The sequence below is a fragment of the Monodon monoceros genome, unplaced genomic scaffold, assembly GCF_005190385.1.
Source record: "Monodon monoceros isolate NGI ecotype Baffin Bay Population unplaced genomic scaffold, NGI_Narwhal_1 Super_Scaffold_5, whole genome shotgun sequence".
Taxonomy (NCBI): Eukaryota; Metazoa; Chordata; class Mammalia; order Artiodactyla; family Monodontidae; genus Monodon; species Monodon monoceros.
This window is the reverse complement of record NW_021703782.1, coordinates 69633823-69648596: the sequence shown is the minus strand read 5'-3', so window position 1 is coordinate 69648596 and position 14774 is coordinate 69633823. Positions and strand designations below refer to the sequence as shown.

At 41.3% G+C, this 14774-nt stretch overlaps 1 protein-coding gene across 8 annotated transcripts in view; it reads right to left on the bottom strand.

The window, feature by feature from the left end:
- PCSK5 (proprotein convertase subtilisin/kexin type 5) overlaps positions 1-14774 on the bottom strand; it is a 449309-nt gene that overhangs the window by 264880 nt on the left and 169655 nt on the right. For all 8 annotated transcript variants that reach the window (XR_003790774.1, XM_029202704.1, XM_029202698.1 and 5 more), the window contains one exon: positions 458-670. Coding sequence is in view for 7 of the 8 variants with exons in the window: in XM_029202704.1 (XP_029058537.1) it covers positions 458-670 (213 nt within the window). In the remaining variant the exon portion in view is untranslated. The remainder of the gene's footprint in view (positions 1-457; positions 671-14774) is intronic.

Sequence of the window (14774 nt, the reverse complement as noted above, 5' to 3'; positions counted from 1 at the left end):
TCGTTCAGGCAAACTCTGTGCTGCAGTGTTAGAGAAGCACCTTTTACATAGGTTTAGGTCGCACTGAATTCGTTGTACCTACTTTGAGACCAAAGTACTCAAGCTGAAGTTCAAAGGCAGTACGGGGACAGAGTGATAGGGAACTGGGCTGAGGATCCCACCCAGTCTTTTCTCTGCCACCAACTCACAAGGTGAATGTAGTCCATTCATTTGTCTTCAATAAAACTGAAGCTTAATCATGTCTAAGGCCACATTCAATGCTGGAATGTAATGACCCAGACAGGCTTTTTCAATGACTTGGTAACGGAATGGTAATATTTACAAATACCTGTGTTGATAATCAGCTAATCTTTCTATTTACATATATTACTTGTGCATATAAATGTATGGTCTCCATTTGTGTTTCACAGTGAAAGATAAATAAACCAATCATGCCAGACATGCAAATGTCACATACTATTTTCTTATCATAGGACTCCCCGCTGCTGTAGGTTGTGGCCAGCGTGGACGAACACTCTTCCAGGTACCAAGGCTTCTTTCCGCTTTCGGCTGTGCTGCTGATGGAGATGGTGTAGATGCTGTTGGTGTAGCCATCACAGGAGCAGTGGTCTTTGCTCCTCCCACCATTTCCCGATGCCCAGACAAAAACAGAGCCGAGGCCTCTCCGCCCCTGCACACAAACAGAAAAACTTAGATGATGGAAGACATGGGTCACAGACTCTAGATGAAGACAAGAGCAATATCAACATGGCAGAATGAAGCATTTGCAGAAGGGGTACGATGCTGCATTAATAATGTGCTGGATCTAAGCTGCTTTCTGAAGTAAGAGGAGTTGCTTTTAAAAACTAATATAGGACTTCCCTGGTGGCGCAGTGATTAAGAATCCACCTGCCAATGCAGGGGACACGGGTTCAATTGCTGGTCCGCGAAGATCCCACATGCCGCGGAGCAACTAAGCCCCCATGCCACAAATACTAAGCATGCTTTCTAGAGCCCACGAGCCACAACTACTGAAGCCCGTGCTCCGCAACAAGAGAAGCCACCGTGAAGAGTAGCCCCCGCTCGCCGCAACTAGAGAAAGCCTGTGTGTAGCAACGAAGACCCAACGCACCCCAAAAATAAATAAATAGATTTATAAAAAAAAAGACAAAACTAATCTGGATGCAATGTACAGCATGACGACTATGGTTAATACTACTGTATTGTACATTTGAAAGTTGCTAAGAGAGATCTTAAAATCTCTCATCACAAGAAAAAAAACTGTAACTATGTATGGTGATGGATGTTAACTAGACTCAAGGTGGTGATCATTTCACAAATATATACAAATATTGAACCATTAATGTTGTATACTTGAAACTAATATGTCAATTATATCCCAATTAAAAAAAAGAAACTAAAATATTACCTTTCACCTGATACAGTCATAGAAGTAACAAGAGCACAAACAGTGACGATCATAAGGGCTAACATTTTACTAGGTACCTACCGTGGGCCAAGCACAATTCTAAATGTTTTACATGAATCAGACTGAATTCCTCCAACAACTCTGTGAGAATGGTACAATTTTTGTCCCCATCACACAGATAAAGAATTGAGGTAAAGAAGTAATGTTTTTAAGGTCACAAGCCAGTAAGTGGAAAGACAAAATTTGAACCCAGACAGCCAGACCTCAGAGTTGGAGTATTATTAGTCACAATTACCATAGTCATATTATATTCCTATAAATCTTCATCCACATGAAGTGGCTGCTATTATGTACCCTCATTTGATACATGAGCAATGTGAGGTGCACAGAGGTAATGTATTTATTCTGAGATCACATCATCAATAAAGGGCAGAATTTGGGATGATGTCCTTCCTTCCAGAGCTGTGCTTCCTCTATGCATGGCAGGGATATTAATTATGAGGGATGTTATGGATGCTACCAGAAATAAAAGGATTTCAAGATCAAATATGTTTGGGAAATTCTGAATTAAGCAAAATTAAACAGGTTCCCTTATTGCAGAACTTCTAAGAGTCTTTAGTGAGTGACGGTTCATTGCAAAACTAAGAGGGGGGCACGATCTGAAGTAATTTCCAAACATATTTGACTGTGGATACCTTCTTCAACCAGATCCAGGAAGTTTTTCTTACATTCTTTATGTCAAAGCTTGGCATAAACTCAAAGACCTTCCTAAGGTCATAAAATAATTAAGGAGAAGAAGCAACGTAGAACACAGATGTATCGAAGCATATGGACTATTTTTCTCTGTAAGATGAGATCTTCAGAAGAAAAGAGAAACATAAGCCAAAGTGAAGAGCACCTCTCAGAACAGTTACAGCTGAATCCTTCAGAAATTCTACCATTTTAAAACTACAAGGCATGCTGGAGGACACGTAGGTCAGGTCTATCACTTTGTAACTAGGAAGTGAGAACCAAAGTCACAAAGCTAGTGATGACTAAACCTCTTTTTTTCTTTCCAGGCCCCAGCTCTTCTGGTGTCAGGTGGAGGAAAAAGTATTTGGAGTGTTGTCCTGGAATTTCTGGAAAAAAGAGCCAAGGAAAGAGAGATGACAAAGAATCTGGAGTATCTTTGATAAACTCTCCCTGACCTTGAATCCTCAGGGAACAGAATATTTATGACAGGATTTGACCTGACCTGAGCATGGATTTCTTTTTGCCCTTCAATGTGGAAAAATGCAATATGATTACACAGGAATGGGAAAAATTCATGGAGAGGGGGAGGAACTTCTGGATGTTATTGCCACTAGACAGCTGGACCTGGTTTACCATCCTTCAGTTTCCCATCCAAATATTCACGAAACATAGAGAAGGATGCAAAAATCACCAACCCATCATAAACTAAGGATTTTGTCCAATGCTTCCAATTCTCCAGAGGGAATTACTCCTCACTATGGTGTGGATGGCCAGATTGAGAAACTCTGGCGACTGACTCAGGTCTATACATCAGAGACAGAACGTCGCAGCCAGGGAAGAATAAGAAGGTTCCATTTCATCACCAAAATGTGCCCTCCCCATCACACACTGAGGGGCTGTGTCACCGGGAAGAAGCACGGTCACAGCAGAGCTTTACCTGACCTGTCAACAGAACACATGAGATAATGACAAAACCTACCTGGTTTAAACAGAACCATAACAAGATAATAGATTAAAACCCACAAAATGATGAAAAAGCACATATGGCACAATCTCATTCATATATCTATGTAAAATTATGACTGAAAAGATCTCTAAAAACGTATTTCATTTTAAAAGAATAATAAGACAATGTTCGGAAGGTACTTTTATGTTGTAAATCATTACAAATGTAGGATACAAAATGATACAGTATAGTCTCAGTTTAGAAAAAAGTGTATGTGCATGCGTGCGCAATGAAGTTAACGTGTAGTACAGTTTTACGCTTAAAGCTACCATCAAGTGACGATGTAGTAGAACTTATCCTGTTCGGTAAGATTAGGAAAGAATTTTCTTTTCTTTTTATACCTTCCTTCCGTGACCATGTATGATTTTTATAAACAGAAACAAACACATTTATTCCTCTATTGAGAGGGAAAACCTAGGGCTAATTCTTAAGAGATAATACTTTATTTATTTATTTTAACATCTTTTTTTTTTTTTTTTTCCCCTGCGGTACGGGGGCCTCTCACTGTTGTGGCCTCTCCCGTTGCGGAGCACAGGCTCCGGACACGCAGGCTCAGTGGCCATGGCTCACGGGCCCAGCCGCTCCACGGAATGTGGGATCTTCCCGGACCGGGGCACGAGCCCGTGTCCCCTGCATCGGCAGGCGGACTCTCAACCACTGCGCCACCAGCGAAGTCCAAGAGATAATTTCTGTTTTATAATCAAGGAGAGTTTTATACATAGAAGGTTCACTGTGCACTAAAAACCACAGAGGCTAACATTTACAGAAACTTACTATGCACCAAGCACTGTACAAACATTATTCTGCACAATTCAAGTCTATATCATTATTTTACAGATGAGCAAACTGGGAATCGGAAATGCTCACTAAGGCCAGAGCCAAAGCTTAAATTCCACTGGGCATGGCAAAGGCAAACTCCAAAGGAGGGTATGGGGTCAGTAACTGCCTAAAGGGAGCCAGGGAGAGAGGAGTCACTGGAACGGGAGACAGAGGGGCTAATAGGAGTTGAAAACTGGTCAGGGAACTCGCCAACCCATGTCGGCCCTGCAGGGAAGAAGCCAGGGGAATGTGTGCTGAGCAAGACCCCAGTCTCTTCCTCCCTCTCTCCCATTTTTTGCCAACGTATCCCAAGGCTGAACCCCAGCAGAAGCCAGAGGACCTGGATCCCATAGAGATCAGTATCCTAGAGCATGAGGCTTTTGGAGGGAAGGAGAGAAGGGGAGAAGGGGAGACGGGGAGCTGGAGGACTGAATGGAAGACGTAGCTTCACATCCCCAGTGTGACTGTGTTTGAAGATAGGGCCCTTAAAAAGGTAATTAAGGTTAATGAGATCTTAAGGGTGGGGCCCTAATCAGACAGGACTGGCATCCTTTTAAGAAGATGAGACAACAAAAGTGTGTGCACGGAGGAAAGGCCTTGTGACAACACTGTAAGAAGGCAGCTGTGTGCAAGCTGAGGAGAGAGGCATCACAAGAACCTAACTCTGCCGGCACCCTGATCATGGACTTCCAGACTTCTGGCCTCCAGACAGTGAGAAAATCCACTGTTGCTGTTTAAGCCACCCAGTCTGTGGCATTCTCTGACGGCAGCCTGAGCTGACTAACACAAGGTGAGAGGAGGAGATAAAGGATGAGCCGCACCCCCGTGGAGGCTACAGCACATACAGATGTTGCCACCACTCTGTCTACAAGGCAACCTGACGTTTGTGCCTGTGTGTATGGCTGATGATTAAAATCCCAGAAACAGACAGACTGAATCTGTGGGCTGAACATGCCATAAAGACAGCTGCTAAAGATCTAGGGGGCTGATCTGAAACAATTAGCAATTCAAAGGTTTATTTACTACAGATGCACAGGGAATTTTCATTAGTGTGCAATATTCAGAAAACCAAAACATATGTGGTAAAAAGAAATCTGGACATTTCTCTAAAGCTCAGAGTAATTTAAGAATTAAATCTTAATGTGGGATGTAGGGAGAAGGGAAGGTGGGCAGAATATTATAAAGAGAAAAGGATCTTTGAGATACGTATTTTCCCGAAGTGTAGGAAATAACATTATTGTATAGTTCGGTAAAGTACTGTGATTACAACCGGTTATATTAATATAACTTTGTATGAGGAAAGGAAAAGAATCCTCTAATTTAACTGGGTGCCAAGTTAAAAGTTAGTAAATTTACAGCGAAATATACTGTGAAATCCACACAGGACCAATTTTTTTTTTTTTTTTTTTTTTTTTTGCGGTACGCGGGCCTCTCACCGCTGTGGCCTCTCCCGTTGCGGAGCACAGTCTCCGGAAGCGCAGGCTCAGCGGCCACGGCTCACGGGCCCAGCCGCTCCGCGGCATGTGGGATCTTCCCGGACCGGGGCACGAACCCGCGTCCTCTGCATCGGCAGGCGGACTCTCAACCACTGCGCCACCAGGGAAGCCCCACACAGGACCAATTTGACCAAACTCTAAAGATTCTCTTTCATTGTGTATCTATCTAATTGTGTATGTGTTTCTTCTCATGTATGCCCTACAAAAGTTAATTTATATACGCCATAAACATTATTATTAAAGGCTAGAAAAAAACTGGATTTTCTTGTGGTTCAGGTCAGAAAAGGATGCTTTATGCTGCGTTATCAATTAAATCATACATTGCAAGTCAGGTTTAGAGAGGTATAGACTTTAATGGAACTAAATTTCTTTCTTTAAAACGGTGTGATAATTTTTCAGCCAATACAGCTAGATTGCATTTGGTATTTTAATACTACTTCTTTTCCATATTGCTTAGAAAGTAGAGTTGACCCTTAAACAATGGTGGGGGACAGGCGTGCCAACCCTCTGCACGGTTGAAAATCTATGTATAACTTAGAGTCAGCCCTCTGTATATACCGTTCCTCCATATCTGTGGACTCAACCAACTGCAGACTGTGTAGTACTATAGTACTTACCACTGAAAAAAAAAATCCGCCTCAAAGTGGACCTCTGCAGTTCACACCTGTGTTGTTCAAGGGTCAACTGTATTCTTAAAGGGACATGACTAAGTGACCAGAGGCTTCTTGCAATACAAAAGATGGGACATTGTGCTGGGTGCTTTCACATCTATTAGTTAACGTCAAGCAAATTAGACATGCATTTTTACAGATTAAAAAAACTGAGTAACATTAAGTAATGGGCACACTATCATGTAAGGAGAGTGGGGTGGAGACAGGAGAGGGAGACCAGTAAGTCTGATCAGAACCCACATATCTGTATGTGTCTACATGAAGAGACACACTAAAACAACTGTAGGAGGAGGAACTCTCTTTTAAGTGTGATGTCTTCCAAGTACAGCCTGATACCCAGTTTACCAAAGCCCCTCATTGCTCTGCTCCCTGCTTTTTTCTGATCTTCGTATATCAGTGAGAGAAGAGCGCAGCCCTCTATGGAAGCTCTTCCATACGTGGTTCACAGATAAAGGGGCTTCAGGTTGGAAGAGGTTGGAGAAAGACAAGGACACCTACAACTATTCGGTAGCTGAGATGTGAAGAGAAAACTGTTCATCTTTTAAAGCTCAAAAACATTCTGACAAGCATTTCCAAAATAAATCCTGTTCCTTAACAGAGCAGGGTTCACTGAAAGAAATAGGTCTGGGTCCAGAATCATGACGTAAACGCAAAACAAGAGCAACGACAAACTTTGGAAAGGTTTTTGTAGCTCACCCAAGATGTTTGTTTCAGAATTTAAAAATACATATTGCTTTTTTTTTTTTTTTTTTTACGGTACGCGGGCTTCTCACTGTTGTGGCCTCTCCCGCTGCGGAACACAGGCTCCGGATGCACAGGCTCAGCGGCCATGGCTCACGGGCCCAGCCGCTCCGTGGCATGTGCGATCTTCCCGGACCGGGGCACGAACCCGTGTGCCCTGCATCGGCAGGCGGACTCTCAACCACTGCGCCACCAGGGAAGTCCCCATATTGCTTTTTAAATACTTAATAACTCTTTGAATCATAATCATCAGTAGGACAGGTGATTCATATGAAAATGAAGGCTCCTTAAAGGTGACCTGAAAAGTAATCCGAAAAGAAATACAATCCACAATTGAAAACAAATCAGGAGCACACAGCTTCCGATGCCTTGGAGACATCTGGCGTAACCTGGTGGGAAAAAGTCTACTTTGGGAAGACACCAAGAGAGCGTAGTCATGAGACGGACGTAATCAGAAGTCTTTGGGAAAGACTAAAGCCCAAGACTTGTTTCTTCAATCAGTGCACTTGGGCAAGATGGAGATGAGGGTAGGGAAATTAATTGTATGAGACCGGAATTGGACCCAGGAAATAAAGTGGGTCACTCCCCACCAAAGCCCAAGGGAATCGAAAGAGGCAGATATGAGACGTTTTTAAAGGAGTAAAAGAAGGAGATGTGGCCTCTGAGGGTCAGGAATCCAGGGATTAAGTGCTGCTTTTATCAGGAACAATCCCACGCTGAAGTGCTAACTTTGCCAGACACAAGTATCCTCACCTGGAAAATAAGCACACCTGACTCTCATTTTTAAGATCTACTCTACAAGTCGGAATGTCTGATGTGCAGAGTATACAGGTTTCACTCGATTCCGCTCTGCTCTCAGAATGTTTAGTTACTGTGCTCTCAGAATTACTAAGGTAAACCGAGGAATGACTCTAAGCATTTTAAAACCAAACTGTCGGACTTCCCTAGTGGTCCAGTGACTTACAAAAAACACTCTGTGGGAGTGTCTTCACCAATCTCATTTTATGCTACTTAGCCTATCAAAGGATGGTTGATGGAAGAAAAATACTGAAAATACAAATGCAGTTAAAGAAGGATTTTGTGAATGGCAACCTATTTCTCCGCATTTTTGTCTTCCTGCCTTTTCTCAAGTGATAGGACTTCATTTCCCCCTCTTTCTTCCTCTCCATCTCAACCTCACCCACCTTTTCTGCCCCACGTCAGGTTTTCTGTATTCTGATTTGCTGTGTACACAGTAGGTCGCTAAGCCATATATATTAAGCCATTTTTTATTTTATTTTATTTTATTTTTGCGGTACGCGGGCCTCTTACTGTTGTGGCCTCTCCCGTTGCGGAGCACAGGCTCCGGACGCGCAGGCCCAGCGGCCATGGCTCACGGGCCCAGCCGCTCCGCGGCATGTGGGATCCTCCCGGAACGGGGCACAAACCCGCGTCCCCTGCATCGGCAGGCGGACTCTCAACCACTGCGCCACCAGGGAAGCCCAGCAATTTTTTATGTTCTGTTGACTTTTTAATAACACACTAAAAATATTAGATGCAGTTATTCGTGATGACATTAATTTTATCCGGCACAAATGAAAATCGATTGTACACGTTTCCGGAGCGTACCAAACGCAGTCGACTTCCCTTTTAAAGGACCAGACAGCCTGATTATGATTGTGGGACCAGCTGCTGGTGACAACAGTTGTAAGCATTTCTGGTAAAATGCCACATTTAAAAACGCCACTTACATCTACATTTAGGGTCTTTCCATGATATTCTTTGTGTTCTAGTACATGAAGGAGAAGCATGATGCACTGAATTCAGGGAACCCAAAGGTGACCTTAGCTCAGTTTTCTAAAAGGACACTTGCAGTCATATGGCCAAAGACTAGTGTAAAGAATAATCAATCAACACCGCAAATACAGAACTACCCCAGATCCAGGTTCCTGATAAAAAGCTACTTTTATATTTACGGTGTGAATAGAAAGAAGAAAAAAACCCAAACTGAGTTGCTTATTCACCACATCTGCCAGAATATAAATTCAATAGAGCATCAGCTCACTGAAGGCTTGTAGAATCAGTCCTGTTATCAGAGCTTCCCTTTCTTCAGAAGAGCTGACAGAGGACTTGGACACATAATACAGCTTCTTCCACTTTATCACCAAGTGCTCAATGGTGTAAACCTTGGCTCCTGGGAGTAGTATTACATCAGGGTAGATTTCGTTTACTTTGTTTATTTCTAAAGTATAATTAGAAGAAGAAAATCAGTCTTTCATGGAGAAAGGATAGTAGAAGATCTAGGAGTAAATAAAAACCAGGAGTGTTTTCTAATGGAAATATGCTTTCAAGCAAATAATTTTATTCCTGTTAACCAGATTCGCTGTACATTTAGAAACTCCACATAATAAAAATGTGGAGGCGAAGAATGTGCTATGGATATTATTTAAAGCTGGACACATAAGAGGTTCATACAGTGAAATTTTACATTTCTACATAAGGAAATTAAGGGACTAAAGTGAGCAGAGCCATTCAGCAGCAGAAAAGCTAGGACCAGATGATCCAGTCTCAACTCAACCAATGCTCATCCCCACTGAATAGTACTGACACTGGGTATTCCTAAAAATGCTTAACAACATGGTTTACAGAAATATTGCTTAGCAATAGTGCATTAGAGGAAAAAAAGAAAAAGAAACAAACCCCAAAACCCTTCCCTTCCTGCTTTATCTCATTTGCCAAATCAACAATCCCCAAGTAACTGTCTGCTTTTCATGTTTATCTATGGTCAATTCATATTGATCAATGCCCATCCCCTTTTTTTTTCTCAGCCCTTGTCTTCCTCATCTGACTCAAAGAAGCCTCAGAAAGACTCAGGTTATTATTTGCTTCTGGTCACTCCCACAGTCCTGCAAGCTCTGAGCCCTGTTCCAGCAGTTTTCCCAGGGCCTGGGGAAGGCTAACACCGGTCGTGGGGAGAAGCACGCAGATTGCGTTTGTCAATTTTCTCATTCCAAGCAACTGAAAAAGTACGTTTGAATGTCATCTGCCCTCTGAAATAATCACAAGAGTCAACAGCACCAACGCAGGTATTCTGGACATTCACCATCCCAGCACTCCCATTTTGAGGGAAAAAGAGACACACCTCCCAAAGGTTTCTCCACGTTGGATCGTCGCACAGCAAATGCAATGTCATGCTCAGACTTTCAGGAGAGCCAGACTCATGAAATGGAGAAGGATATTTTCCATATTCACATTAATTCCCTATTTTCAAACTGCCCAGAAAGATACCATCACCCTTAAGTTATACTGAAGGAGAATTTGAAAAATTCCTTTCACAGAGAATAAAAACATTTATTATCAATAGGGGTATGAAAGGAATTTATTGTAAATGTTTGGAAAGGCACTTGGAAAGAAGGATGGATACTCCAGCAATAATGAAAAGTTAATACTCTTCTCTAAGTTAGCTCTGGGGTAGAGAATGCCTCCTGTGGGCTGGTTCCAACTCCCAGCTCAGCTCTGAAGGGGTGAGCAAAGCTGCCGCTCTCTGAAGCCCATCCTGGGGCTTGAATGTCACAGGCCTCTACTCCATGAAGCAATGACTTTGACCTTTTGTGGAGTAGCTCATAACATTTCTGAAAGGCAGAAAATCAGCCCCTTACAGTTTCTTCCCATAAACATAATCCTGATTCAAATGAAAGCAAATCACACTTCTGAAAAAATTACAATTGATATTAAGCTTATATTATTTACAAGACTGCGGTGGATACTCTAGGGTCCTTAAAGATGCACCAAACGGTGGCCTTCCTCTCGGGGGGGGGGAGACCAGCAATTGGTCTGAGCACTGTGTATGTGAGACCTCAGTCAGTTTTCACGATGGCTCCATAAAGTATTATCATAGTCTTGTCTCAGGGAAACGGAAGCTCTGATAACTTAGTAACTTGTTCCAGGTCAAAATGCTAAGAGAGACACCAAACTGAGATTTCAACTCTGGTCTTTATGACTTTCAAGCCGATACTTTCTACATCATCACAGGTTGCATCCAGGGATGAAGAAAAAGAGAGAAGCTAGTGAAATTCAGGATATGCCAAATCAGTTTGCCTAGATGATAAATTTCCCAGGAGTTCAGAGGAGAGCAAGGTCCCTGATGCAGTGTTCACTTTCATGACCAGAATTAAAACTACTGTTGGCCGAGAGCTGAGTATACGGAGACAGGCCTGTATGACGCACTTCTTCAGAGCAGATATCACACGGAGCATGGGGGCCAGGAGCACAGGCTTGGAAGGCAGACCTGAGTCTGACCCACAGTCATGCTTCTTAATGACCAGGTTACCTACTTTGCCAAGACTTGGTTTTCAAATCTTGAAACTGGGGGATGTCCTGTGAAAATTATTCCTATGCCTGACTCGAGAGGCTATCAGAGGTAATAATCATAATAATGTTTACAATCTTGAATATTAAATGTGATTGTTTTCCTCTTAAAGATGAGGAATGTAGGCTCAGGGCAAGTGAAAAAAAGTCTGCAATAAAAGCCATATATACGTTTAAATCATTGGATACTATCAACTCAGTTCAATTTATCCTTGTTTATTACACAGTGGCCTTTCTTTTCTGGTTGCTGCCATGTTTTGTTGAAGGAAATTTATGTACCTGTCCTCCCCATCAGCTTTTTCAAATCTATGTTTAGAATCACAGACGCTCAGAATTGGTATGAACCTCAAGTTGACCTAATCCAATCTCTGTATGATTTTGTATCTTCCCTATAACAGGGACATCCAGACTATATTAGAATGACTCCTGTGATATGGACTTCATTTATCCCCAGGTGGCCCAGGAGTCACTAAAAATTGAACAAAACAAACTAAAAGAAAAGAGGACTGTTACTGATATCTGGTTAATCTGTGAGCAGAACAAAGGGAATTAGAATGGAATTTGCAAAAGTTAAAAGATCACTCACAGTGTTAATAACAAATCTCTAAACTAAAAACAAGGTGACAATAAATACCTGACGTGCATTATACAAGGCTAGGATAAATTTGTGCTTCTTTCCATATAAATGCATCACAAGTCACAATAATACAGTAATCTAAATCTGATACTTGGATATCAGATAATCTTCAATTACAGAATGTGAAACCACCTATGTATTTATGAAAACATCTATTTCTTTGTTTCCAAAATGGATAATGTTCTACTGGGTCCATTTGGCAAGTCACTTCTTAGCTTTGTTAAAGTTCTAAAAACACAGAGTTCCATCAGTACATAGTTAAATTCTAAGGGAGGATTTAAAAAATAAACTCCAGTTTAAGTTAATTTTGGGGACTTCCCTGGTGGCGCAGTGGTTAAGAATCTGCCTGCCAATGCAGGGGACATGGGTTCAAGCCCTGGTCCAGGAAGATCCCACATGCCGCAAAGCAACTAAGACCGCGAGCCACAACTACTGAGCCTGCGCTCTAGAGCCCGCGAGCCACAACTATTGAGCCCGCGAGCCACAACTAGTGAAGCCCACATGCCTAGAGCCTGTGCTCTGCAAGAAGAGAAGCCACTGCGCACCTCAACGAAGAGTAGCCCCCGCTCGCCGCAACTAGAGAAAGCCTGCGCGTAGCAACGAAGACGCAACGCAGTCAAAAATAAATAAATAAATTTAAATAAATAAAGTCAATTTTCATGAAGTGAAACTGATATTAAAAAAAGCTCCCTTGTCTATCTTTGCCTGCCCATATATTATTTCAAGGTTTTACAACATTTGCCAACTAATTTAACAACAATCTGTCATTTACTAAAATGCAAATGGGTACCAAGCCTGCTACAGCTGGGTGTATATCAGATAAAAACATATCCTTCCCGAGTGGAACTGGTTCATTTTATTATGATTATTACTACTGCTTTATTATATAAGCTCATTATACCTCTTCTCTCCTGTTTTTGTGAACATGTGCCTTTAATTTAAGGGTGAAGAAACTGTGTGTGTGCATGTGTGTAAATGAGACAATGTGTGAAAATAAAGCATGCTTGTGCTTTCAGCAAATATTCTAAATATTCAATCAGTTGTAAAATCTGGTGAATTGAAAAGGAAATTGATGATAGAAAGGAGATATACTAATCAGAGACTTCATAAGAGACTAGTTTCCATCGGGACCCCTGAATAGAAGGGCAGAGTGAGGATGGGATGAAGGCCACTGTTCCAACAGGGAGTTAGAGACCAATGATTCCGATTTCACCTACTTTTGTTCCCCATCCTTGACACTGGTTCTGTCATGAATTCATTGTAATGCCTTACTTGATAACCCCAAAGCCTAAAATGCTCAAATAAAAAGAATCTGAAATTGAAAGTATACTTGTAGATAAAATGGCAAAGCAAACACTATAAGCCATGATCCTACAATACCTACAATGAGCCCCATGATTTCTCCAGATAAAACATTAAGCTAAACGTCAAACCAGTGCTTGGTATGTAGTGAATACTTAAGAAATAGTTTTTGAGTAAAATAATCAGGGAAGTACTGGTAATCCGAATACAGGGTTTTCTGATTATGGGAAAAAGAAAAGATTCAATTCAATTCAATTTTTGCTTGTTTTCTAAAGGATATTATTAAACACACTTGTCAGGAAACTCTGAAATGCTGTCAATGCATTAGATGCCTGCTGATGAATATCAAATGCATTATTAAAGTTTAATAACCCAACTAGGGCAAAAAAGATGACTGCAAGGCAACTAGACTGCACACAGTACGTTTTGTTATTGTGTGTACTTTAGTCTGTCCTTATTGTTTACCACATCTGGGAGTCTGATGGCACTTTGTTTAGAACCTTTACTCATTGTTATATGGTGAGCTCCCTGAAGACAAGTTCTGAGTATTATTCACCTTCCACTAGTACCTAGAAAAGTGCCTGGAATATTATAACCACCAGTGAGTGTTTCCTGAATGCAATCAGAAATAAATGAATGAATAAAGAGTCTATCAAAGACAATTTTAGGCAATTAGCTCCTTATTCTGACAGCAAACCTTGGGTCACCTATCTCTGAAACACTGTCAATCAACTCACTCATTTTATAAAATCATTTCTTATTTAGAACTGTGTGGGCAGATGAAGCCAAGAGTTTCCCCTGAGGGAAGTCTTTGCCAGTCATACCAAGGAGCCAATCCAAAGGATCCCATGGTAAGTGAAATCGTATCTGTTTGAATGAGAGCAACTTTTTTTTAAACTATCCTTTCTCAAGATTTTGATTCTGAGACTCCTGCCAAAATTGTAAGAGACCCTATGTGCCCTCCTAAGAAGCTCAGAATGTTCCTTGTTGGTCACAGGGAGCAGTGATGAGTTTTAAAGAGAAGACAAATGACAAGATTTACATATAAAAATACTTCTGTGGCTGTGGTGCTCATGCTGAAATGAAAGTTGAAGCTCAAGCTGGGAGGATGGAAGTTTTGAAATTATGCTATTGCCAAAGTCTATATGAGAGATGTTGGTTCTAGTTGTGAGGACAAGAGGGCAGATTCCACAGACTTTTCAGAAGTAGTACAGGAAAGAAAGACTTATTAGATGACTAGATCGAAGAAAAGAGGAAATGACGAGTTTTAGGAAGGGAGATTGGGTGAATGGCAGTGACATCAAGTAAATAAATACATTAGTGTTGGTAAAAACAACCCAATCACTAAAATTATTTCCAGTTCTAACATTCTGACTCTAATAAGTTTAGCTGAATTTTCACTAAGCAATTCTAAAGAACTTAAAGTGAAATTTAACAGCAATTCAAAAAAGTCATGAAAATAAAAGCTTTGGTGTGGTTAAAGTTTAGAACATTGATTAAATAAACTTAAACACATCTCTCTACTGCAGGACTTCTCAGAGCCTTTAATATGCTTTTAAATTTCTAAAGGACGCATATAATAAGTGGTGTTTCTCAAGTGTATTTGAAAGCAAAA